Source organism: Neopsephotus bourkii, unplaced genomic scaffold (assembly GCF_033783945.1).
Source record: "Neopsephotus bourkii isolate Nb327-2 ecotype Australia unplaced genomic scaffold, CSIRO-AGI_Nbou_v1 NB_1181, whole genome shotgun sequence".
NCBI lineage: Eukaryota > Metazoa > Chordata > Aves > Psittaciformes > Psittacidae > Neopsephotus > Neopsephotus bourkii.
Genome location: NW_026901666.1, coordinates 3065085 through 3092701, shown reverse-complemented (window position 1 = coordinate 3092701; position 27617 = coordinate 3065085). Strand labels below are relative to the sequence as shown.

The 27617-nt window shown below is 38.6% G+C and overlaps 1 protein-coding gene across 4 annotated transcripts; it reads left to right on the top strand.

The window, feature by feature from the left end:
- On the top strand, positions 1-27594 carry STAM2 (signal transducing adaptor molecule 2). 4 transcript variants are annotated; one of them, XM_061363753.1, is made up of 14 exons: positions 8-183; positions 9316-9400; positions 12283-12358; positions 12572-12667; positions 15378-15524; positions 17388-17457; positions 18163-18349; positions 19168-19262; positions 20012-20094; positions 20291-20378; positions 21150-21204; positions 21853-22006; positions 23545-23714; positions 23939-27594. In XM_061363753.1, the coding sequence occupies exons 1-14, from the start codon at positions 144-146 to the stop codon at positions 24171-24173; spliced, it is 1581 nt and encodes a 526-aa protein (XP_061219737.1). In that variant the 5' UTR covers positions 8-143; the 3' UTR covers positions 24174-27594. The 4 variants fall into 4 exon arrangements, with proteins under 4 accessions (XP_061219738.1, XP_061219737.1, XP_061219740.1 ...); XM_061363754.1 differs by lacking the exon at positions 23545-23714 and having other exon boundaries at positions 1-183; XM_061363756.1 differs by lacking the exons at positions 8-183; positions 12283-12358.
- Positions 27595-27617: the final 23 nt, after the last annotated feature.

Here is a 27617-nt window from a genome sequence, read left to right as displayed (position 1 = left end):
TGTGGCGTTTCCTCCGGCACGCGGTCAGGCGTGGCTGGGCAGCCGCAGGGGCCTGAGGCGGCGGTCGGGCGCGGCGACGGATCGAGCGGCCGCTGGCCGGGGAGTCTCGGCTGAGGAGCTGGTGAGCGGCTGGGGGTGTCGAGATGCCGCTTTTCGCACCCAACCCCTTCGAGCAGGACGTAGGTAAGCGAGCGGGAGGGTGGGACATGGGGAGGCCGGGCGGCGGCTGGGCGCAGGGCCGGTGCCTGGGGACGGCGCCTGGGGACGGCGGCCTCCTTCCGCCCCCTCCCGCGGTGGGCCCTCGGCTCCTCCGGGAAGAAAAGTAATGACGGCCGGCGGTGGATGCCGCGGTTCCAGGCCTGTTTGGTGAGCAGCCGGGTCCCGGGGCGCTGTCAGTCCCGCCGGCAAGCTTCGAGGTAAAACCAGTGTACTGTTTGTGACAGGACCAGGCTGTCCTGCAGCTCCGGGCCGCCGTCCTGGTTTGCCCTGCCCGCGTGCTTTCTTGCCTTTCCGACGGAGTTGTGTGGCCGGTCGGGTGCTCTAGCACGGCGGCCTCGGGCTTTGCCCGGCCCCGCTGGCGCTCCTCAGTTAAAGAAGTTTTTGTGGCCCGTCGTGCAGTGTCTGGTAACGTTCTACAGCTTTTACAGCATGTCGTTGAGATGTCTTGTTACCTCCTGCCTTTCACATTATGTGTCTCGGTTTGCTTAGTTCCAGTAGAGTGAAGTGCTATGTTAAACTGCTTGTTCTGATGTGCAACTATCGGGGGTGAAAGCAGACTCTATTAATATCACTAGGATCCGATTTTTATGCGTGTTTCAGTACCTAATACCAAGCCATTGTCTAGAGGCTGATCTGGGGACATCAAGTTAAGCCCGAGCTGACATTTCTTCCCACTATAAAACCATGAAGCAACTTGTTCTGGAATTGGTGCCATAACCAGGGTGAAGATGATGACTCAGTTGTTTCGGTTTGTGCCTCTGCTTTGTCTTGTCCTTTCTTGACCATCAAACTCGATCTGTGTGTTGCCTATTCTGAATGGAAGCACTGGAAAAAAGGTGATTCAGTGAAGCTAGATCCAGAGTCAGATTTGCATTTCTTGTTACACTGGAATTTTAGATTAAAGAAGAATTCACTGTTCTTGGGATTTTTGTCAAGACTAGAGGGGGAGATGTATGTATATGAAAGGTTGTTGTGATTGCACACCATCTCTTTTTTTGTTGAGTGTAAATTGCACTGGTTTCTTAATGTGTCCTCAAAGTTTGTGTAATAAAAGCATTCCTTTCTTTATTTCCTCACAAACCATCGTGAGATATTTTGTGTTGACCTATGACTGAATTGAAAGCAGAAACTTGTCAGACCAGCTAGGCAGTTATTTCAGATACTTTGTGAAGTTTTGTGTGTGTTTTGCCAGACTTACCTTTCACGTGGCTGTAATGTATTTGCACAATTTAAGATTATTTTTTTTAACTGGGGACTCTCACAGCTGTGCAGAAGCCTTTGGCAAACCCAAATGCTTCAAGAACATCAAGACTGTAGTATTTCAGAAGTGGCAGTCTGCTCACTTGCAGTTTCTTAAATTATGCGTTACATATACTGACTGTAACCGGCTGCTCTTATTGCAATTAAACAAGTACAATGGAATGGGAACTGTGCAGTTAGTGAAGGTAAATTGTACAGTCCTTTGCCAGAAAAAACTGTTTGTAATTGGAATCAGTTTAAAAACATATTTTTTTTAATTATTCTGCTATAAATGAAACCACCCAGAATACAAACTCATCAGATATGGGTGGTCTGTACTTTAACTTGTTGTATTTATGTGAGTAATTTTTCATGCCTTTAACTTGTTACATTTTGTTTTCTTTTTCATTTAAAAAAATGAAGGTACATACCAAGAAAACAGTTAAGCCCAACTGGTGGCCTCATGCTACTGGAAAGGACAGATCCTTTTCCATGGCCCCATCCACCCAGGTTTCTCTTTTGTTTTGGGTTTGTGTAGTTTTGTTTCTGTTTTCTACCATTGAGCTGGTTCAGCTTTTGTTTTTTTGCTGGAAAACTAATTTACCAAAAGAAAGCATTTATCTGGTGAGTTTGATCACCTAGGCAGGTGATGAAAGCTTGGTGATGTGAAGCATCACAGCAAAGGCTGTGAAAAATGGGAGTGAAACAGAGGAGCAAGACACCCCTGCAAAGGTTGATAGGAAGAGTGGAGCCTGTTTTTTGTTAGCAGCAAACAGTAGGGTTGATCCAGCACCCTCCAGACCACGTTTCTAGTGCTGCTCTTTTCTCAGGGCACTTTTAGAAAATTTAGGTAAACACATTTCTGCTTTGCCACATCTGTTTTTTGCTTCTTTGGTTCTAAACCCATATGTTTACTCTTCAGGTGAGCTGTGCAGAGCCTTAGTTCCTTGGCATCTGATTTGGTGCATCTTGGTTGCAAGATTAACCTATGGAATAGTGTTTTAGAGGAGTGTGGTTTCTTCCATCTGTTTTTCGTGTTAAGAGCACTCTGCAGAACTTCAGTTCTTCAAACTGTTAGAAGCTTTTTGATTTCCTGTCTGAATTTATTCATAGTTCATGTGCACTTGCTGTTTTCCCAGCGTTGTCCTTCATCTTAAATAACCTTCATCTCTTAAGTAGTTGCTCCTTCAGTAGACAGCAGGCCTATTCCCTTTCATCTTTTGTTTAGTTAGCCTACCTTTCCTAAGATTGTTGACATGATCCAGGGGGTAGGAAGTGCTTTTATGTGTAGTTTGGCTGGCATCCAGAATTGTGCACCATACCATGGATTGCTGATAATGTGTATGATAGTGTTCCATGTTTCCTCGTGCTTTGCTGAAATGTTTACCTGGTGTGTTTCATTCTGGGTTCATATTTGCCTTATTGTGGCTGCTTTACCTTGGTGACTTGACTTTGTGTTAGAACTTTGGATGCTGGTCATTCTCCTCTTACTTCCAACTGCTGAGCACTTAGGTTTCTAGGAGAATCTTTTATTGACTCTGTGTGAATTTGCAGTTTGTTCTCCTGTTCTATTTTTCTGCCTAATGCAGTCATCAGGGGTTTACATTTTCCCTTATGTTTTAGCCTTTCCTTTTATTGATGATACCTTCCAACTTTGCACTACCATCTTTATAAGACCCTTATCCTTCTGTCAGTGTCAGCCAGATTATATTAATACTGATATCAAAACTGATTTTTGAGGCATTTGGGGAGTAAACTCTCCTACCCTCTGTTTCTCTGCAGTTTGAACAGACAACTGATCAAAGGATAAGGTATCCTTGCCTAGAAGAGTGGCTGCTTTCTGTTACAATTCACCATGTTTCCCCTTAATTTCTCACTCTGTAAAAACTGTTGTCTTCAACATCTGAAGTAAAGTCTTGCAAATATTTGAAGATAATTGGGGTTTTGCTTGGGTGTTTCTTCTTTTCTTGAAATGTAGGAACAATATATTCCAGTCTTAAGTCTATAGCTTTAACTTGATTTGCCTGATTAAAATTCTTAATTTCTGAGCCTGCAATTTTATGGCATTTCTTTACCAGTTTTTTAGATTATTACTGGTGTGCTCCCCTAACCCTGCCTTGATTTTTTTTTTTTAATTCTATTTATTTGATTTTTTTTTAAAACAATATGGTAGGCTCACTTTTGTTTCTATGAGGATGTTTTGTTATATGGTATGACTGTTGGTAGCTTTCATTTTGGTTCTTTCTGGGCTCTAGAGTAGAAGTTTCCATTAATCCCTCCCTAGTCCATTTAATGTTTTTCTTGTAGTTTGCAGATTGTTTGATAAATGGAATTGTTTGTTTTTCAGGTTATTGGCAAATTGACTCAATGAAACAGAACGTCAGGCTCGCTTTTTAAGCAAAAATTCTATCTCGTAAAGCTTTCTCAGTGAACTGGATTTGCATTGCAAAAGTTATTTTGGATTATAATACTCGTAATGAATAGGGATCATTACGAGTAGGGTTGGCTTTTCAGGAAGGACCAAGTGGACCATGCAGTGTTTCTGGAAATGCAAGTCATATGATTGCAGTGCCATCATGTCTATAATCACTAATAAAATCAGAACTGGAATTTTCTAATTCAGCTATACAAAGGCAAGGCAAAAAAGAAAAATAATATAAAGGTGTTTGGGATTAAATTTCTTGTTTTCATCCATGTAGTTCTGCTTCAGCTTTTGAGCAACAGCATTCTGGTGTAGGGTGTTTATCTTTTTTGTTGGTGTTGGTTTTTGTTTGTTTCTTTTGTGTGTGTGTGTGTGTGTGTGTGTGTGTTTTTTGTTGGTGTTGTTTTTCTTTGGATTTTTTTTAATTTTTATTTTTTTTTATTTTCACTTTCCATCTCTGAATGCTGTTTTTGCAAACTTAGAATGGCTCTGTGTAGATGTTGAAGTGTTTATGTGCAAACAAGATTTTATTTCACATTGCTTCAGGTCAAATCAGTCCCTAGAAAATTTTATTTCAGTGATTGCGGTCTTTGGTGAATGCTGTATCAAATTGGAAAGTTTTTTTTGCTAAATCAGGGCTTGGGTGCTTGCTTGCTTTGTTTCTAGCATAAAAATTGACCCAGGCGGAAAATAATTGTTGCTTTCTATTATTTTATGGTTTTTTAACAGGCTTGTTATCTGGCACTGTTGGCAGGCCTGGCTCCAGGGAATTCGGAACTGAAATAACAAAATATTTTGCAAATTTGAAGGTCATGTGTGTTAGGCAGTGTAGAGGTAGAGCTGTCATCAGACCAGGACGGCTGACTTCACTGTGTCAGTGTCAAGTGCTAACACTGTATGTTAAATGGGATACGGATTTCCAGCGGAAGCAGTCAGTGAGAGATCTGTGTTGTGCACAGTGTGGTGTACTTCTGGTATTACTCAAGCGTGGTATGTTCATTACTTTGCCTGAGATTTCCAGAGAACTTTTGGGGTGTTTGTATCATGTTTGGGAAATCCTGGGGGCTGTGAGGTTCTTGCAGTTCCTTTTTTACCCCCCTTTTCAAGTTCATAAATGTATTTTAAGATTCCCCTGGTTGCTCTTGCTGTTTTCTTTGCTTCTTGCCATTGTCAACATAGATTCGAGCATATCCACAGAGTTCTTATTGTCATATTGAAAATGGGGTAAGTTGCTTTTGTATTTGCAAACCTGAGGGAACAGCGCTGGGTGTGCAATGCTGAAATCGCAGCAGGCCTCAAGAGAAGCTGCAGAGTATGGAGGCTGTGAGCTTTGTGTGGTGTTTCGAGGCCTGTAAGAGTGAACATGCGGTAGCATACTTAATGACAAATGTAGTTCTGCGACACTTTGACATTATGCCAGGATCTTTAGAGACTGAGGACTTGGTGTTTGAAAAGATGTAAACAGGGAGGCTTTTGAGTATTGCCATGTGTTATCCAGTTGCACTCCTCATAGTATTCCCCCCCCCTTGTCTTTTGGTATATTTCTTGTGTAGTACTCATCCCTGTTGTGGAAAAAAGGGAAAAAGAACTAATGCAGTTCAGCTGGAAAGGCCAGTGTTCCTCTCATCTTTTGGATGTTGTGTGGTAGAGGCACAGTCCTGAAAAGCTTGACTTTAGCATGCAGGGGTAAAAACTTTCCTTCTTCTCTGGAAGAGCTGGTGACAGTGTTTTAAGGCAGTAGCTTGACAAGCATTTCTTATTTTGGCAGTAATATCAGTAAACAGTTTCCATCCTCTTCCCAGATGCTCATTTTAGTGCTATCTCCGCTTTTATGTTGGCATAGTTTTTTGTGCAGCTGCATGGCAAATGAGATTAGGGAACTGATCCAATTAAAAATTTTTAATTATGGTTTTAATTCTTTGGTGGTTTTAAAAAATAAACCAAACAGTGATAAAAAGAAGCATATTTTGCTTTTATCGTTATTTCTGTGAAAGTAGGCTCGAGTCTGGTGTTCCTCCATTGCAAGACTACAGGGTGTAAGTCATAGCTTTTTTTTTTTTTTTTTTTTTTTAAGTTGATATTCTCTCAGCACTGAAAGTCTTGGAATATAAATCTTTCCATATCTACTTCTTCTGATCAAAGTCCATGTCTTGGCATCTATGAAGTAATTATCCTTCAAGATGATTCTTCAGCTGGAGCTCATGTTAAGCTGGAAACCAGATGCTGTTAAATTTGTCATGCTGGCAGGGAAGAAAAACCTCAAAAGTTGTGAGAGTTTGCTGTGGCAGCCTTCTTATTCTCACCGGGAACGCATCTGCTCCTAGAAACAGCACGTAGATAGAAGAGGGGAGGGAGTTTGCATTTGACATGCCTCCATGCATGAACGTGCTGGGTGGGGAGAGGAGGAGAAGCAAGGAGCTGTGAGTAAGAAGGCCTAAATATTGTGGTAGCTATGCTGTTCTCCAGGGTATACGAGATGTGGCGTTGAAAACTTCACAGTGAAGTCTGGTAAACATTAAACTTTCCTATTGACAGTGCAAGTATTGATCAGGATAGATGGAACATCTGTCATGGTGGTCAAAGCTGATTTTGATTTCTGCTAAGGGTTGTGGAACACTTCAGTATATCCTCTGGCAAGTATATTTGAGCCTTTTGTAGAGGACAGAAGTGACACTTGTGTCCACCTAACAAACACCGTAAGGGAAAGAGAGGTGTTGATGGGTCCCAGCAGATTGAAGGAGCTGGAGCCTCACAGAGCTACACCACTACCCTTGTTTTGCCCTGTTCCTTGTATGTTACTCCTTGTGGGATATCTTTTTCTTGGGTCTGCATGACAGCATGTACAAAGTGAGGTGCTTGGTTTTGCAGTGTTTACACAGTGGGGTCAGTTTACAAGCTTGCATTTGACAGGCTTGTAAACAATCAAATTAGTGTTAAATTTCCTACATATCTGTATGTCTGAGGTCTATTTCAGTTTGTTTCTTAGCTGCGATATTCGAAGAGTGCTTTTTTACTAGCAAATCAGATAGGTGTGTCCTCTGAAAGCACCTTAGATGTGTTTTGTGGATACAATTATGGTTTGTGGTTTTGTTTTTTTTTTATAACTTCTCCAAAAGTAAACTATTTGATATATTTTCCACTTTAAAAGGAGAGTAGTGAAGGGAATGAGAAGGGAGTGTAGGAAGAAAAAAGTTTGGAGGTCTGGCTTTGGGGTATTGAAGCGAATGAAATGAGAAACAGAGCTGACATGGGTGATGATACCTGTCTTCAGGCTTGCTTCCCTTGCTGTGCCCACAGGTATGGAAGCACTCCAGTGTCTCAGATGAGCTTGCACCTTCCTTAATCAGTGGGCATTGCTGTGAACTGGAGGAGCCTAAATACAGCATTGGTTGTTGCTGTTTGTGCCATTTTATGGTTCTGAAGGCTCAGGTGTGAAACACCAGTTTTTCTTGGATTCCATATCTTTTTGTTGACCTACTGTTTTTTGCAATTTACTCCCTCTCTGCTCGTGGAAGAGGGAGATTTGCAGAAAGAAGCATCTCTAAAATATTCCATGAATTTCAGAGGGGTGATAGGTTTCAGATCAGGGTAAAGCCAGGCAGTGCCATTAAATAACATGGCCAGTCTGTTTTATAGGCATCCATGCTATTTGTCATTGGAGGGCTGTTTTTATACACACAACTGATGGCACCTGTCATTTGATGAGATGGATTAAGTTGACTGACAACTTTTGATGGGAGGATTCATACCGCTGGGATGGAGACATGCAAGGCTATGCTTTTAAAAAGCATTTTTAACAGGCTGAAGTTATGTGAACTAAACATTGTGTTATGCTGTTCTCCTTTGATTGTTCAGTACTTGGGGTTCACATGTCCAGGAAACATGTGTAAGTCAGACATTAAAAGTGTTTAAAATTGCAGGCACACACTTATTTCCAAGATCAAGCAATTAATTTTTTAGTGTCCTAAAAATGCTGATATACTTAAAGTTTAACAATGATGTCTTTTGTGGGTAAGTTTTTGAGAAGGTTTGTGCTGTGGGAACAATAGTTCACAGTATTTGCACCATTTGTGCTTTCAACGAAATATTGGCTTCCTGTAAGTGGTAAGTCTACCCTATGAAGATAACCTGTGTCCAAAATTATGAATTTCTATTCTTCCTTCTTGATCTGCTTTTACATCTATAACAAAAGGTTTCAGGGGCTGGTATGCTTGCGGTTTCTTTGTGGAAGGCATTCTGATGAGCCAGCCTGAGTATCATTGCAGCTTTTGACAGCAAAACTAAGTAGTGAAGCAGATTATCAGAGATGCATAATTGCACACATGAAATTGAGTTTATGCTATGGTAATATTGCTGTCAGCAAACCGTGTTATTTTGGAACAGCTGCTGTCACAGAATGCCACCACATTAATAGTGAGTGACCAGTATGTTCTGCTTTAATCTTCTAAATAGCCTTTAAAATACTCTGTCCCAAAGGGACTTAGAGGCCTCTCTTACCAAAGTAAGTAGAAGTACTGATTGTGATATTGCCATGACTATAAATTGCATTTTGATAGGATTAATATATAACATAAAAATCTAAATGCACCTATATTTGAATTTAGTTAAAATATTCAATTGACAGCTTAAAATTAAACCGTAAGGTAGCACATGCAATGTACAAAATATTTAATTTGCTCTTTATAAGCTATTTTAATAGAACTGCTATATTTATTTGTGATTAAATTAACTTGAATCTGGAAAACCTAAAGCACAAATAAAATTAAGCCTTATCATTTAATACGTAGAATTATATGCTGCAAATATTAATTAAGGATACATTCTTTTAATAGAGCAGTCTGGGTTTTGTTGCCCCTTTCTGTGTATGTTTTTGTTAAGCCTTCCATGGCATTTATTTTTCTCAACACTTGCTTTGGTGTTCAGATTTCCTGAAAAATCTGGTAGAAAAATGTTATTTTTATAAGTGTGTTGAATGAGGAGATGGCTTTCCTTTAAAGCCTTAAAGAGTTATTTCTTCCCCCCCCCCCGAATATCCAATTATACATTTGGATATTGAAATGTGAAATACTTAATGACATGCAAATGTTAGAAGACCTTGAGCGAACTCTTAAAGTAGGGCTGTGGCTTAAACCTGGAGTAACTAAATGAACTGTACAGAAGGAGTTTATTTTTCATCATTTACAACATTACACTTTGAGAGTCTCTTCTGTATTTGGAACTTTTTAATATTTATCACATCTCTTAGTCCAGTGCTGAAAACTGTACGTAACACTTTACAAGAGAGCAAGAGTTGGTGCTAATCTGTAGAAGATGCTGCCTCTCAGTAATCTGTGTGTGAAGTCTCCTTTTTTTGGCATGGCTGAGAAAGCATCTGTTGACTAGAATCTGAACCTAATAGGGTATTACGCTTCATCAGTCTTGTTTTTTCTTTGCAGAAAAAGCTACAAATGAATGTAACACCAGTGAGGACTGGGGTCTTATTATGGACATATGTGACAAAGTTGGAAGTACTCCTAATGGGTAAGCTGTACCTCAGAGTTACGACATGCAATTTCGTATTTATGTGAAGAATAGGTTTCAGAGAGAATGCATCTCAAAATGCTCATCCTAGTCAGCTATGCAAAAAGTGCTTCCACTCCGCCTCTGCAGGCTCTACAGTTGTTGGCTTTAAAATTTTTGAAAGAAATGTTCAACAGGATTTCTAGTAGAGCAGTTTGTATATTCTGAGTGCATTCCAATTTTTATGGAGTTTTGCACAGTAGAACAAGTTATTCGTATTTAATGATCCTGCATAAATTTTGAGAGGCAACTGTGCCAGTAGGAAGAAGTAAACTAGTTTCTTTGCAGAAAATTCTTTAGCTAGGACAGTTAGCTGTTTAAGATGAGAAACTTGGCTGTGTTTATTCATCAAGAAGGATGGGACTGATGGATGGGGAGAGGTAAAAAAAAAAAAAAGGCATCAAAACAGTCTGAATCAGTTTAGCCTAAGTGGTAATACTGAAACATAAGTGGTAGATCAGTGATTTTAGAAGAGCCAAAATAATCTGCTGAATTTCAAGGTAATTTTTTTGAGTGGTAATGTTGTTTTCAGTTTTGAAGTAAACCTGAATTAGTGCATATGCTGTATTTTTAAGTGGTCCTGGAATTTTTATGAGTTATGTGTGAAGTTTGAGTTTACTACACTGAGAAAGGGTTTGGTTTGGGTTTTTCTGGTATTAATTGCCTCCCAAAGGGAACAGCAAATCTATTCTGAGAATCTTTCATCCTGAAGAAAAAAAGTGTAAGGTGTCCTTTGAGTCCTTTCTTAAAAAATCTGTTTCATTTTTTTGCTGTGCCAAAAGACTTTTGTAGAGGGAGCTGTTTTAAATCTACTTGTTTTGGAGGAGGGGAGACTGTAAGACAATGTATTTTTAATTACACATGCAAAAAAAAAAAAGTATATATATAAAATATGTAATTAAATCTTAATGTATTATTTTTGTATATACAAAACACCTTGGTATTCTGTCTTGGAGTGCCACTGCTGCTATTTTACTTCAGGTTTGTGTAGTTTTCTTCCCTCCTGCCCTTTATGAAGAGCCATCTTTCAAAAATAACAAATATTGTTCCCTACCCTTAAATAAATATATAGCTTAACAATAGGTAGGTTGACTTTGTTGGATTATTTGTGCATTAACTATAACCAGACATACTCAGGAGTAAGACCGTACTACTTTGGCTATGTGGACATCACTGAGTAACTTGGCACACTAGGGCTGGAGTAGAAAACCAGAGCAGTTGGTGCTGAAGCCACTGCATGCATCCAGTTTTGCAGGTCAGGACGTTAGGGTTTTTTCCCTCTTTCAGAACAGGTTTAATCTTTTATCTTGAACTTGGTATCTGTGCCAGCACTGGTGAAAATTTGTCTGCAGATCCTGCCAGTGGCTCTGACTCTCATAGCTTCTTGAGCGGTTGGAGCACATTAGGTGTGCACAGAGGAGCTTCTGGCTTGGTTTTTCCCAAAAGGAAATATATTTGCATGCACAAAACTCCCACTGTGTGCTAAATGTGCAACATGTGGGAATGATCAGAAAATTTGTTGCAAAACCAAAGTACTGCTTTAACCAAAATGCGAATATAGATGCAGCTTCTTACGTTGTTTAATGTACTGTACACACAGTAAATTGAAGGACACATCTTTTAGATTAAAACAAAACCTTGAAACAAGCATCTTTTTCAGTATTCACAGCGAAATGGTTTTGGCTTCATCTCTGCACAGGCCTCTTTTTTTTTTTTTAACTTTTGCCTAAGGTTGCAATTCCATGACAACTTTAAATTGACAGGAGAGAGAGTTTGCATTGAAGAGGGTTGTAAAATGTTTCCTCTCGCCCCTCGTGCTAGGTTCCTGGTGATCTCACAACTAATGTGCTCGGTCAGATCATCTCCTTGATCTGAGCAGTGCATGACTGCTAAAGCCTCAAGTCAGGAAGGGAGGGAAACTGCATGCATTGCTGTAGGAGGGGATGGTAGGTATTTGGTCCACCACTTTTCATCAGTGGCTTTCTCTTGTGCCTGCGTAAGGTGACTGAGGAAGCAGAGCCTTAGGGATTGTGTGAGCCGAGTTTGCTGGGTGACATGGAGACATGCAACCTTGTGCAAACATTCCTGTGCTTGGATAATACAGTAGCTCAAGAACGCTGCAAGTGATATTAGTTGTAAAGGTACAGCTTCAGCTGTTTGCATAGAGATTTCTTTATTTTAGGGGGTTCTAAAGAATATTGTCAATAAAGCCATATGTATACCTTAGCATACATGTGGATCATGCATGCCGTTCATGCTCATTTTAAGTATGGAAGTCCTTAATAGAGTAACATTTGTAAGGCTAATTGTTGTTCTATACTTGTCTGAGGTTTTGCCAAAACAAAGTATAAAATCTTCATGTGTCCTTACAGTCGTAAAAATGGGATCCTAGAGCTGACAGCCTGTGAGCACAATTTTTATATTAGATCTGTAGAGACCCTTTACAGTAGCCACTAAAAATAACTATTTATTTAATCACTGCTCCTTGTTCTTTTATGTAGACTTTCATTGCCTATTTCAAATCCTCAATTCAATGGAAATTTTCAGTTTCCTCAGCTTAATGTCAGTAGCTTCCTTTGTGACCTGTGAGCAGTTTTACAGAAATGACTACAAAATGCCATTGTAAAAATGGAGTCTGTTCAAGTCCAGTACACGTAAGAACAAACAAGTTGTTCCATGTTTTTTCTAGACTAGCTTTGGGAAAACTTTAGGTTACCTTTTTTGTAGCTTTTTTTCTTCTTGTTCCTCCTCCCAGTAGACCCAGCTTGAGTACCTGGTATCACTCATTCCACAGAGTATGTCAGTAACTTTTATCGCTAACAGTTTCTTTGCTGCTTTTTCAGAGCAAAGGATTGCCTTAAAGCCATCATGAAGAGAGTAAATCATAAAGTTCCCCATGTGGCTTTGCAAGCACTTACAGTGAGTAGACAATCACCATTTTCAAAAAAACTTTTATATTCTTTTATGTATGCAGCTATTAAATGTGTACTTATCAATTAATACCTTTATCATCAGTAGAAGTCAGAGAGTGCATGCTGAACAGATTATTACATTTAACTATTTATCTGTGCTTTTGTTTTGGATTATTTCAACTGCTGTCATGTGTTTTCACAATTGTATTTGTGTTGTCAGCTTTTAGGAGCCTGTGTATCAAACTGTGGGAAAATATTTCACTTAGAAGTATGTTCTCGGGATTTTGCTAGCGAAGCTCGAGGTATAATAAATAAGGTAATTTTCTATAATCTTAAGTACTGTGGGAAGATTATTTTGGTAACTTCTTTGCTCTATCTCAGCATAGCAAAGAATTGGCAAAACTAATGTTCTAGTTAATGTGCATTTTCTAATTTTGGTGCAACTGCAGATAGTGCTGACTGTCTTATTACTGAAATTTGTGTACTTTGATTTTTACTATGAAAACCAAATGCCTTAAAGAAGTGACAGGCTTATAATGCCACTCCAGATTGTTACAAAATTACATAAGCAGTTTTAATTAAAATCCGTGGCTCTTCCTAAGCTCAGGTAATTTGGTAATGGTGAAGGCAGCTTTTCTTGAAGAGAGTTTTTATTTGGCTTTAATGAAATTCATAGGCTGAAGTGCAAAGGGAAAAGTGTGAGGAAGTTAAATTCCATTTTTACGAAGAAACGGATAAAGTCTTCAGACAACTTGCTTAGTTGCTAGAGGTTCTCAGAATGTTAAATGAGGAAATAAAGACATAGATAGTTAGGGTCAAGCAGCTAATGGGAACTAAATCTGGATGTGAGTAGCTGAATGAGCAGAAAGAGCTTTCCCCTTGATTATTGCTCCAGTTGAAGACAAAAATGGCTAATGGGTTAAAAATCATTTAGTCTTCAAATATATTGGAGGCCTGAAATCATAAGAGGTTGAGCAAAGCAATTAAGGAAACTACTAAAATTGCTAGGAAGCAAAATGAGTTCACAGCTTCTCTGTTTCTTGCTTTGTATGGAAAAATAGGTCTTAAAATCCTCCCCTTTGTTCTCAATAGCCGTGGTCCACTCTAAAACAGAACATTGACCTTCATGGTTTGACAGCACTTTGGGGATATAAAAGGAAATCTTTAATCACACTGAAGAGTGGTCTATTGGAGCATAATTTATTTTGTTGTTGGGAAAGACTTGTTTTACCCATGTCCCTGGCCCACTTGGAGGGATAATCTTCAGAGGGCAGATAAAATTGTACTTTCTCCCTTTTCTCCAAAAGAAAATTAGTTCAGGCAAGTGTAACAAACGTCTCTGTGCTGACACTGAGCCTATCAAGCTGCAGTACTTCTTTCAATTAAATGCATGCTTGAGCCCAAATTTGTCAGTGTTCTTACTGTTCAGCATATGTTTGCATGCGAGGCACGAGCTTACAGTGTGATCTGAACTACACTCAAATGAGAAATCTTGGCCGTGCACTGCTTCTCCGCAGCCCCAGGCTATTACCCAGGCAAGCCAAGTGAAACAGATGTAGGTAAGCCCAGCAACCCTAGAATGCTTATTCACCAGCAAGTATCCTGAGGTTAGCTTGAATGCTTTTGGTTCAAACTCTTGTCTTTTCATCAACTGTCAACAAAACCAGAAAGCGTAAGGAGTCTGAAGGTCCATGTTTTATCCTTGTAGTGTTGGAATGACCGTCGCATACATTAACTGCTCTATTCAAGAGTTGCTCTTTTTGTTCCATTAAATTTTTGAAGGCTATTACAGGATTAACATCAACTGATGTTTAATGCTACAGAAAGGTGTTCTTTAACCATACAGTAGAGTAACACATGACTGACCTGTTTTACTGAAGGTGGATTATGACTTCGGGTGAGGTTGTTAACACATAAATTTGCAGTGTTGAATTAAATCAGTGGTCCTATGTGGATTTAGCTATAAATCCTGTAGAGGAAGGGGAGCTGTAGGGGCTCTGTCATGCGAGAGGCTGGAGAAGAATGTGGGAGCCAGAGGGATTGCGGTCAGAGCATGAACTTGATCTTGGTTTGCCTCTGCTATCTTCCTTTAACAGACTGTGTCCCTGCACCTTGGTTACTAATTAAGGAGCTAATAGAATGACCAGTGTTGTGAGCTGGGTGGCACTGTATATAATGGATACATGATGTGTAATTCCTTTTTGTGAGAGAATATGAGTCAAGGAAACATACATACATATGTATATGCAGAGGTAGTGCAAAGATCAGGTTTGTGTGAGATCCTATCTCCCAAGAAGTCAACAGGGAGAAATGTGTTCTGCCATGTGAGGAGAAGACAGCAGAGGTTATAAGATGGTATCTTATATTAGACCAACTTAAGTGGTTGGGAGGGGAATAACAATACAAATTAGAAGTAGTGAAGGTAAAATTGAGGGTAACTAACACGGAGGTGCAGAAAAGTTGGGATAAGTGTGGCAGAGAGCCTGAATTTCTTCAAAATTGTTGAGGTGGAAACATGGCTAACATTTGAAAGTCAAAAAGTTTGTCAGTCCTTTTGCTTAACCATCTTTAACCACATAAAATTGACTAAAATAACTGCAGCATAGGTAGGTGAGATGCCTGCAAGATCTAAGCTTTGACTATGCAAGAGAATTTGCCTCCAAGGATTGCTGTAAGGGTTGAAGTAGCCCTGATTTAAAATAACCAGTTGTTTGTTAGAGTCAGGGAAATCTGAACTGCCTGCATTCTGTCACTGCACTGGGGTAGGGGTGTTGGAAACTGCTATGCCAGCTTTCCAAAGAAAGGATAATGTTCCAGAAGCTCAGCATGTTAACTGTAACGTCAGAATCAGTGTATAGAAGAAGGCCATATATCTTGGGCTCTGCTTTCCAAATTTTCTTAATCAAGACAGTTAAAAGGATATTTATAGTAAAATGGTTTTGGTAACAAAGCTTTAATGAGAGGGAACAATTCTTTCTTCTCATTTTGAGGTACAAATATCCCTTTTATGCAATTTTGTCTTCTAGGCTCATCCAAAAGTATGTGAAAAGCTAAAAACACTAATGGTGGAGTGGTCGGAAGAATTTCAGAAGGACCCACAATGTAGCTTAATATCTGCAACTATTAAGTCTTTAAAAGAAGAAGGTGTAACTTTTCCTGCAGCTGGATCTCAGGTAAAAGCTGCTTTGGGATACATGGTACTGGTAGGTTCACTGTTCCTGGCAGTGAACAAATTAAAGGCTGTTCAAATGAGAACCTCTGTGTTTTCAGTCAGAGGAGAGTAGAAACCTCATTCTAGCAGTGCCCTTATACTTGGGTTCACTTTTATTCATTCTTCTTTTTTATGTCCTTGCATGCCAAAGAAAAGAACAGACTAACAGCTATTTCATGATGCCCTTATGAGTTGTTCCATTTAGAGATCTTTGTCTTCTTCTGATCGTTTTCAGAGCTTCATTGAGCTGTCATCACCTAAAATCTAAGCAATTCTACACCCACACTTTGTACTTTGTGTTTCATGGTCATGATGGCTGACTTGTAGCACATACCTTTGTTTTTCTTCACACTGCCTCACAAAACAAAGGGCAGTATCTGGAATGGAGACATTTTTGAAGATGATTTGTGCTACACTTTCCTTTTCCAAGTCCCTATTTATTGTTTAAACGGTTACCTGTCCGTGTCTCTGGAGTAGGTGGGGTGCTCCCATCCCTAACTTCACCCTTTGTATTTTACTCCTGGTGGTGTATTATGCCTGATCTTTGAGCTGGTAGATATAATGACAGGTGTGTTTTTCCAGACACTTTATTGATGCTTCTAAGTATTTTCATGCTAATTAGGAATCAGGTGAAGATCAGTCATGAAAATTAGAGTTACAGCTTCTATTCCTTAAATGAAGTTTACTTTATATTCAACACAGAGGGTTTTTTTACTTTTACAAAGATATTTTGACTTCTTATTCTAGGATATATGTTAGAACATGGCAGAAACATGGATGATCTAGAGTACTGGCAACCAATTAAGCTTCTTTTCCTACAAGTACATATGAAATGATGTCTTGATGTTTTTACCTCATGCACTTCAAACAAGCAAAGCTGAAGCTTGCTTATTAGTGTTTGGTACCCTTGTACAGAACTGTTTTCAAGGACCCCTGTAAGTCCTAGACACCGCTAGGGTCTGAAACTTCATTCTGGTATGTGTAGAAAGACTTCCTTGTTGGAATGATTTCACTATGCTGTTGTGGGAATTCATATTATTTAAGTCTGCAGCTTCCAACTTGATGCACATTTGCTCCTCCTTCCCATTGTCCCAGCAGCAGAGAAAGAGGATGGCTTTTTGCTCTGAGAGAGATCTCCTTTTTCAGTAAGTCCAGCTGCTGCTTAATCATAGAATGGTTTGGGTTGGTCAAGACCTTAAGATCATCTGCTTCCAACCCCCCTGCCATGAGCAGGGACTCTGTGCGCTAGACTGTGTCATCCAAAGCTGTGTGCAGCCTGGCCTTGAACACTGACAGGGATGGAGCATTTACCACTTCTTTGGGCAACCTGTTCCAGTGCCTCACCATCCTCACAGTAAAGAACTTCTTCCTTACATCTAACCTGAACTTCCCCTGTTTTAAGTTTAAACCCACTATCCCTTGCTCTATCACTAGAGTTCCTGATATTTGCAGATGTAGGAATCCAGAGTTCTTCTTCCCTTTTGAAGGTTGGGATAGAGGAGTGGAGGACAAAAATGGAAGGAGTAGTCATTTAAATAAGTAGTCTTACTAACAAATGAGATGGAAATAATTATTTAAATGGGGTCAGTTATTTAAATGAGATCTGATTATTTATTTTACTTTGTTCCTTGCTGAAAACAAAATGTGGGTGAGATTCTGAAGAGTGGTAATTTTTACTTCTAGAAGGTCATCTTGATTCAGTAATGAAATACAACAGTAAGGCAAATAACCAGGAACAACTTATTACTTATTTTAAAGTACATAATTATAGAGCTTTCTTTTTTGTTCATAACCTGAACTATTTTTATTGTTAATACATTTGCAGGCTTCTACAAATGCTGCTAAGAATGGTTCATCATTAAGTAAAAACAAAGAAGATGAAGATATAGCTAAAGGTAAATTGCTAGTCACAGCCTTGGGTTAAGACTTGTGCTGTAAAAGTTTTGTTAAAATGTAGAGAAATAGGAAGTTTACTCTCTTCTGCATTGAACTGAAAGCAAGAGCACAGCAGGTTGGTAATTAGTATAGTGTATCATTCAGGGTGTTATCCTCATGGGTAAAGACTTAGGGAAAAATATATTCTTCCCCATCACATAGCCATTAACATTGTTTTGTCACTGCTTTCTCTCCAGAAAGATTGATCTTCTTCCTTCTGCACCCACATGTTTTATTTTAGCCTACATCCTGATGCTTAAAAAAAAAAAAAAAGAACATTTAAATGTTTTATTTTTTCTCTTTATTGAATGTACTTACTGTTGTTCAGATGTCAAAGTGAAGAATTTATTAGTATTTCTGATCATGCTAATGATGCTACTGACATTAGTAGTGTGTGCACTGCTACAAGTAGGGGGCTGTGCCACGAAGAGCAGAGGGTTTTTTAAATGTTTTATTACTTGTGCATGATTGCATTTTGTCTTTTAATCCTGTTGCAGGGCAGGGTAAAGTTTGGAGCAAAGATCTTAAAATATTAGAGAAAGAGATACAGACCATGTTAATATACAGCAGTAAATATTTTGATTAGAAAAGCAAACTACTTTTCTATACAGGGATCAAACATACAAGCTTATTTTATTTTTTTTTCTCCCCTCCCTGAATTGTAGCTATTGAATTGTCTTTGCAAGAGCAGAAACAGCAACAAATGGAAACAAAATCCTTGTACCCATCTGCAGAAATTCAGCAAAACAATCAGAACTCGAGGAAGGTGCGAGCTCTGTATGACTTTGAAGCTGTTGAGGACAATGAACTCACCTTTAAGAGTGGAGAAATTATTTTTGTTTTGGATGACAGGTATAATATACTCAGCTGAAGGTGTCTTTATTCCAGATCTGGTTTGTTTTTTTTTTCCCTTAGGTTAGCAAATTTTTCCTCTAATGCTTTTTACCACCCCTACCAACCTGCCCAAAATACATATTGTGACTCGGCCTTCCTCAGATCCCTTTATCTTATGCTGTTCTTTCTGTACCCACTCAAGTCATGATTGGTGCAGGGAGAACTTCACTATATTGCACTGAATATTTCATACTGTGGTGTAGATCCAGTTTGTTTGTAGTTTTTAAGTGTTAGTTACATGTCATAAGAATATGGATACACATTACAGTGAGGATTCCAGTTACTTTCAGAAATTGTTGAATTTCTGGCTATCTAGCATGACATTTGCAAAGAGTAAAACTGAAGAAAAAAATTCTTATCACTGTTGCCCCAATGATAGCTGAGAAGCAGAACTTCTTCCCCCCTAAATGCTGTTCTAATTGAATAGACTGTGACAGATCAATTATATCTCTAATGTTAGTCCCCACTTGTGGGGACTTACAAACTTTTAGATGAAGCTGTAACAGGCCATCATCAGCCTAAAGTACTGAAGAGTTAAATTCTGAGTGCTACTGAATGATTTTACTTCCCCTGATCCTTCCCTTCTCCCCGCCCTCTGCCCCCACTTCTGCCTTTGTTTTTACTGCTAATCTCTACAGAAGTTCTCATTTGCCTTCGTAGTTGGATATGAAGGAAAAAAGTATTAAATATCACAGATTTTCTGTCAAAAGTCTGAAAATGTTGCTGATACTAAGTGTTAATATTCAGAGTTTTGTAATACGCCTTTATTTTCCCAGTGACACCAATTGGTGGAAAGGTGAAAATCACAGAGGAGTAGGACTGTTTCCATCTAATTTTGTGACTTCTGACTTAAACGTGGAACCTGAGGCAGGTAAGTTAGCTACTAAAAGCTGACAGATTATTTTAGAAAGGTGGTCTTATGTTGGAACTACTAACTAGCCCATGAGCAACATAATTTCCTGAAATCAGCCCAAGGAAGGAATTGAGAGAGACATTGTGCCCTTGTTTCAAGCAATCAAGCATATACCGCTGCTGTAGCTCACTTTAAGAGTTTGTATCTTCTAATTCTCTGCTAAGTTGCTACCTTTTTCATGTTACAGAAATTCAATTTCTGATCAATTTCAATTTACCGTAGTTCTTTGTCAGTAATATATTAGATCTGAATCCAGTAACTTGCCATTTAAAATGTTAAAGTCTCTTTTCAAGACATCAGGCCTAGCATAGAATAACATTTATACCCATGTCAGTGGTTAATAAGAATCACATTGCTAGCTTTATTCATGTTCATGATACCAAAATAAAACTTAACACTCGTTACTTTCTGAAAGAAATTGTACATGTGTTGGAGGTGTTTTTAGATGCTAATGTGAGTCAACTGTCCTTCTCTTGCTGGGGCTAGGTTCATAATCAGGCTAACAGCCCAAAGGAAGCAGCTTGTCAGAAGGCTTTCTAGGCAAACCCAAATTCCCTTCTCCAGTAGCTAGGTGTAACCACTGCTTGAAGTACTTAGTCAAACTTCTCTTTCATTTAAAGAACTGATAGAAAGCATGGAAAAAAAATTGTGTATAACTTAGCATAGTAACACAGCTGCAGAAAAGAAACTAATGTTTGTTCTTTCAGCAACTGTGGATAAAAATTCTGGTCCTGAGGATACTACAGAAGAAATTAAGAAAGCAGAACCTGAGCCAGTTTATATAGATGAGGTATGCAGTTGCTTTCAATAAAAAAAAAGAAATTGCTGAGATTTTACATTGGTTGAAACATTCTTTTGTTACTGAATGTTAGCAGCCAATTCTTTTCATGTAAATAATTTTTGGGTGTTTGTTTTTAATTTGGAAGTTAAAACAGTTTCTGCCATGCTTCAGAAATAATGTTCCTTATCTTCTCTTCACCTTTCAGGTTAAGATGGATAAAACGCTGCAGGTACTACAGAGTATAGATCCTACAGATTTAAAGCTTGATTCTCCAGATCTTCTAGACTCAGAAGGTAGTTTGAGCACTAAGCTAGTTTTTGTATTATTCTCCTTTAGGCTGGTAATTCTTTTGTGGTTAACCTTAGAGAAACTGGCCTGTGGTAAGTGTGCTGTAGAATAGTCTGTTTCACAACGAAGGCAGGAGGCTATATGTATAACTCTGGGTTTTCTAATAGTTGCCAAGCCAACTCCATGTTCAGCAGAGTAATTTGCATAACTTCCAGCTAGTGTAAAATGCCTGATCTTTGCAAGATCCATCTACCTATAAATCTCTTCCTGAAACAGGCAATTAAATTCATGTCAAAATTTCTGTAAAATACTGCTGGCTAGGAGGGGAGAGGCAGTTCCATTCAATTAAGAGCCAGTTAGTTCAAGGTATGTAATAACAATTGAGTGTACATTAATAAAGGAGTGTTTCTGTGGAAAATGTGGAGGCAAAGGAAGCTCTGCAACACAGTGGATTTATACAGATTGGATATTCCAGTAGGAGAGGAAAGTCATAGATCTTGCATAGTGCAAGCAGAAATGAAAAATTTTCCATGTGTTTCATTAATAGTGTTCTGTTTGAGTGGGTAGAGGGAAGAGAGGAGAGAAGATGACAAAGCAGAATCACTGAAGTATTTTTCCTGTCTATTTGGGCTTTCGGAATGGGACACACATGATAACTAGGTGCACTCTCCAATTCTGTATGCTATTTTAATAGAACTGGATAAAGTAATTTTCAGATGCATTCAGTCTTTTAATTGTGCAAGACACTAACTTCGTTGACACTTTTGTCTTCACAGATATTTGTCAACAGATGGGTCCAATGATAGATGAAAAACTGGAAGAGATAGATAGGTGAGCCATAATGCAGATTCTGTGTTATTTACTATGATTTACTTTAAATTGTGCAGTTGTACTCATTTTTTGGGGTGCTTTATCTTCCATCTCCCCACCTAGAAGGTCTTGCAAGAAAGAAGGTTTGGCAACTTTACCTTAATTTTTGTAGTGTTTAGGTACCACAGTCTCAGTGCATGTACAAAAATTTGATTGCTGCTCTCCAAAATGTACTGCATAGGTTACTGGATGCATTTTGTATTAACGATTTTTGACTGTAGCCTTTTGCAATCTGTCTAGACGTTGGTATTTTCAGTCTTCTGCTGTCCTCCATGATAAGAAAATCTGTCCAGCTCTATCTTCTCCTCTTTCCCCTCAGACTCTTAGGGATACTTGAGGGTGGAAAGAAAAGGTAACTAACACCGTGGAGTTACTTATCTTATTGCAGCTAGGGAAGAACAGTTCTTAGACTCTCCTTCCAGTCCCTTTGGTATAAGAAACAGAATGGCAACTTTACAATATAGATGTGTAAGAAATTGACCTTTTAAGTGCTTGGGTGTTTTTCTTGCATATTCAAAACCATTCAAGGAGACACTTTTTTTTTTTTTCTACCAGCTAACACTAGGTGTTAGAGAAACTTAGTGTTTGCATGTATTTGTTTTGAAACAGGAAACATTCGGAATTATCGGAATTGAATGTAAAAGTTCTAGAAGCCCTGGAACTCTATAACAAACTGATGAATGAAACACCAATGTATTCAGCCTACTCAAAACTCCACCATCCTGCACAATACCCACCTACCTCTTCTGGTGTTTCAGTGCAGGTCAGTATCTCTTTCTGGAAATAGACACTTTCCTAATATAGATTTCTATTTAAAACGATGACAGCAAAAATGAAGTGCATGCTTTCTGGCTAGCCTATGAACAGTTGCCTGGTGGCTTTTTATAGCATTCAGAATAAAATATCATTTACGCACTAAAACGGCGTGCTTTAATTTGAAGTCACCTGCTTGTACAATAAGGTATAGTTGTTAATTTTTCTCTAATTAACAGAAAGGTACTGTATTGAAAATACTAAAAGATCCCTTCCCTGATTGATTTTTTTTTTTTACAGTTAGAATTATGTGTTTCAGCAGCTTGGTGGAAATTCTTGCTGTGAGTCATGTCCTCAGTCCTAAAGTAAAATGTTACCTTCTTATCTAATAGGGGGGATGTGAGTGAACTTTAATATTAATGCATTAATCATGAATGCGGTGTACTTTTTCAAATATAGAAACACTAGTCTTGTTTTAGCTCTTTTTTTCCTTTAAGAAATGAACATACTGTATTAGGGGGTGTAGTTGCTCAAAACCGTTACAGTATCTCCAATGTGCCATAGTGATGTTTTAAGAAAACAAAAATGGAGGAGAAGTATTTTTAAAGATCCTTTTTGGAGAAAACACAGAATGCACATTTTTACTTTAAGTGAATTTTGCTTTAATGTTAATTGTTCAGTGGGAAAAGAATAGTTGCTATAGCAACTGCTAGATCTGAAAATATGTCAGTTAAAAGTAGTTGCGTGTCCTTAACTCCTGGTAACAATGGAAAATTCTTTATGTTTAAAGATTAAAAAGTGATTTAAGCCAAAAGGCAACTGGATTTGACTGTTTCTTTCAAGATGCATACTTCAGTGGTGAAAAATACAAGATAACGCTAAGTGTGCTGAGCTTAGTGTTGTTACTTAGTGTGAAACTGTCTCTTCCTTCAGTGTCCATATACAATGTCCATATACAAAGTCCGAAACCAATGAGCAGCATAGGTTTCTGTAGACGAAGCGTGTTATCCCACCTGTTCTACCTGAATTTTGGGTAAAGACTTGCATTATCTTAAACGAGAAATGCAAGAAACTGCGTTTTCTACTTTCCTTTTGTATTAGTCTTAGAGTGTTCTTATGTTTTAATTTACGAAATGTGTTAAGTAGCAAATCTCGTATGGTGCCTATCTTCCTACTTGACTTTGTGCATCAATATATGTCACGATTAAACATTTTAAAGACAAAGCAAATTGGGGGGGGGGAAATAAAGTTTCTGTGAGAGGCAGAGGTCTTGTATGTGATGTTCTTCCTTCAGATGTTAAGCACTGACCCTATTAGCAGTGCACTTGTGGAAAGGGAGCTGCTGGTGAAACAAAAGTTGCCTACTTAAAATGTTTGTTGAGAAGTTACATGTTTCGGTTTTAGAACCTTGTTGAAAAAATTAATGGATGCTTATTCAGTCTTTGAACCCTACCGCTGTAATGGCATTCTGTGCCATGGTTGCTGCTACTTAATTGAAAATAAAAGATACACAATGTTGGGTTGTTTGGTTTGTGTTTTTTTTTACAGTCATATCCTGTGCAGCCACCTAGTGGAAGCTACTTGATCCAGGGTGTTCACCAAGTCACCATTTCCCCAGGCTATAGCCTAGCAACAGATCAGATGGGGCAGTTGAGGTCTCTGCCTCAAAGTATAAATTCTTCTGGAGCAACTCAGCCAGCTCAAGCTACGTATTTAAGGTATTACTTGAGCAAACTGTTAAATCACCTTCTTCCTGTTGATAGTTTTACTATTTGGTCTAAAGGTTGTGTGTTCTTGGGATATTTACAGTGACATGTAATACTGTTTGATAACTTTGAAAATAGATTGCTTTTGGACTAAACAGTATTCTCCTTTGCAAATCTGCTTGTCAGATATATAGACATGAACTTGTCAGCATTTGATTTGTTTTGTTGTGTTACAGCCCAGGACCAGATTCTGTGTTAAACCAGCCGTACATGAACCAGAACCCCAGCCTTCCATCGGCTGCCAGCACAGCTGCGTACACCCAGCAGCAGCAGATGGGAGTGTCGGTGGATATGTCGGCTTACCAGAATAGTACGTCAGGCTTGCCTCAAGGACCAGGTTATCCTGTGGCAGTTCCTGCTCATTCTGTTCTACAGCAACAAGCAAATTACCACCAACAGCCTCTTCTTTAAAAACAAACCAGCTCATATTTCTGAATTAATGAATAAAGGTTGCTTGACCTTGTGATTTTTATGAATACCTGTCACGGGATATCAAGATACATTTTCCTCTTAAATAACCCAATTCACTGCATTAGGGTGATGCAGAGTAAAAGTATGCATCAGATCAGATTGTTAAGCATTTGCGTAAGGATAGCCTGAACTGGATTAGCTGATGGTTTAAAATAATTTGAGATTACTTTGAGCCCTTATTTCAGTGCTTTCAAAAAGTGCCACGTGTGAATCTTAAGTTAAAAGATTGTCCAAACATAATTTTGCTATAAATGTGTTTCTGAAAACTTGAGGATACTTAAGTATTGTCATGTGTTGCTCTCATTTTGCATTCCCTCCTCTGGTATCTTACTATTACTCTTCTATCCAAGTGGCTTTAAAGAATCTCTGCAGATTTAGAGACCACCTTCTCTCTGCGCTGCTGTAGTGAGCTTCACAGTATGATGTGCACTGCATAATGGGAACAACTGCGCAAGTTCAGCAGATGAGAGCTGGAAGAGAAAATGATTTGATAATGTGACAGCGAGGACCCTGTACCTACAGGAATAGGAGAAATGAAATTTTACAGTGCTGCCTGGTAGATTTCTGGAGAACTTCCGATGTGTTTCTCTTGAAAGGGGTTTTGCTAAAAAGGGGCCGCATCTTTCAGCAGAGGTGGTACTGCAAGCACAAGTCTCCTTTGCGAATGCAGGCAAGGGATGCTCCCAGCTGACTGCGTGGGCACTATGTGGATACAAGGTGCTGAGCCAGAAACTTGTACAGAGTATCTTTTCCTTTTTGGATGTATGTAGAAGTGAAGGAGTCTTGTAGTTCCTTGTGATAAAGGAGGGGGCTCAAGAATGTTTGAACTTTTAAGGTTGTGAGAATCTATCTTGTTACCTTTCTAATGGGGAGCTCAGTGGAACAGAAATCATCTTTATGGGACCAGAAGGTTCTTGCCTCTCTTGAATTTCCTTTCTCTGCCACCATGTTTAAGTAAACACTCACTGCAGTCAGTGAAACTTACACCATTTGGAAAAGGTGCATGTGTGACACCTAATACATGTGCAGAATACATGTGCTTTGTGAATGGGATTGTGCTCCTCGTTTAATAGAGTGGTTGCATACTGAAAATGAAAGACGTGTCTTTGGGAAAGGAATTGCCTCAGAATTGTGGAAGTGCAGCATTTGGTGGCTAAGAAAAGAAATGGAAGAATTTCTTCCCTGATGCACTTTTTTAAGGGGTGGGGTTTGTACAAGTGGAGCGGATGGGCTGAATTATCTTTTGGGAATGTGGGACTTCTTTCTTAAATTGTTTCAGCCTCTGAAAAAGAAAAAAATCACTTTGTTCTAGTCACCTACTCCCTTCAGCCTAGTCATTTATACCTATTTTAATGGCTTTATGTTAAGCAATAATTTTCAGATTGGAAAAATAAAGGAAGTAAATCACGGATAAAACATCTTGGTTAAATGCATGAAACTCCCAGATGTGTAAATAAGCATATTTGGTGTGTGAATTCTCTACCAAATTGGAACTCTCAGATTCCAGACTGTTGACGTGTAATAAAAATCACCCTCTGCTCAGCAGCACCTCCATTTCTTTTAGATTTTATTTAATTATTTGTCATCACAACCTACTCATTTGCAGCCTCATGCTTTACACATTAAGGTACTCAGTACCTGCTCTCGAAGTAATTTTTTTATTTAAATTTTGTGCAATTGGGAGGAAGCTTTTGTCTTTCCTTTTGGCATGACTTTGTCTTTCTCCTTCCCCTTGAAGTAGCCAAGTAACACATGTTGAAATACTGAAGTAGTTTGATGACTTGTTCCTTGCGTTCTCTAAGGAAAAATAATTAATTTCAAAGCTGCTGTTCCAATTTCTCATTGTTTGGAGGTTTCTTGGTAAGAGTTTACTTTGTTCCGAGTTGATACGTGATCAAACTAAACTTTGCTGTCATTCATATAGATTCTCCATGTTTGTTAGTAAATTGAGATTAAGGTGGGTATTTTTATTGGATTCAAAACTTTGGTCCAGCAGAAATACTGAGTAACCTAAATTGAGATCACTAGACAGATGTAATTTGGTGATGTTCAGTTAATTATTAAATATAAATAATGTATATACTCATTTGTCTGAGATTTTCTATACAGCTACATATATGCATACTCTTAAAGCCTGACATTTTATGAAAGCAGGATTTGTCATCCTGTCATCTCTTGTATTCCTAAACCTGTGATACACAACTTTTGTAGATAGTATAAAATAATTTAATTATTATTAAAATAGTGCATTCAGAGGGGTTTGGTGTTAATAGGATCTGTTCTTTCTCTTCATACTTCTAGACATGATCATATTTATTTTTAAGGCCTGATTATAACTGAATATGCTGCCAAAGGATTTATCTAACTTCAGATTTCTACACTAGGTTTCTACCTACTGTTTTATATCAGGAATAAATAGGTAGATAACTTCTGCTTTTTCATATAAACTTTAATGGTTAACATAAAAATTTGTGCAACTTTATAATGAGGATTTTAGTGTAATATATTTGTGTCATGGGTGTTGAGAAGTTTGATACTAGATAAACTTTCTTCTAGTACGAGTTGGCACCTATTATGTCTCAGTTATAGTCAGCTGAAAGCAACAACTCAATTTGTCTGGAATGCCGCCACACGTTTTGAGACATTGTGGTCTTTCATCCAGCCATAGTGTGACAAACGCATTGTCCATTTAATTTGGTACAGAAATGACAACTTTATAAAAATCAGATTGTTTCTGTAACAAGTAATGCTGTGTGTTCATTTTGCTTTAGGTTTTGTTCATGGACTTGGTGAACAGTGTAGAGCTTTTGAAGGCTGCCCCTTAACCAGGAGCATTGAGTGGGACATGGCTGCAACTGCAATCTCTTACAGGAATGGTTTTCTGATAGGAAGATGATTTTTTAATTATTTTTATCTATGCATCTTTTCTAAGAAGTCACTACTCTTGATTACGTTGAGCACTGTGATGTATCTGTTCAATCTTTGAATTTATGGCTTATGCCAGTTAAATTTTACATGAAACTGACTCAAAACTGTTTTGAATTGATCAGAATGAAAAACGAAGGAAAGGAAATGGAGCCAGGGCAGGTTCTGAGCGTGTCTGACCTGGCACAGCTCTGGTCAGCCAGTGAGCAACCTGGCCACGAGCAGATAGCACACCTGAATTTCAGATTCAGATCAAAGTTGTGCTTCTCTCTGGTCTGGGATTTACAGCAAAGAGGTATCACAGTTCTTGCAGAAAATTGTCTGAAAGAGTTTGCAGTATTAAGGAAGAGTGTATCTGTTTTGTTGCAATATCATTTGGCCTCCTGTCTGCAATATGTGTGCATTTGCCTTGTGTGAATTAAAGTTTGTTTAATGAGCATGGGTGAAGAGTCCTCTCTT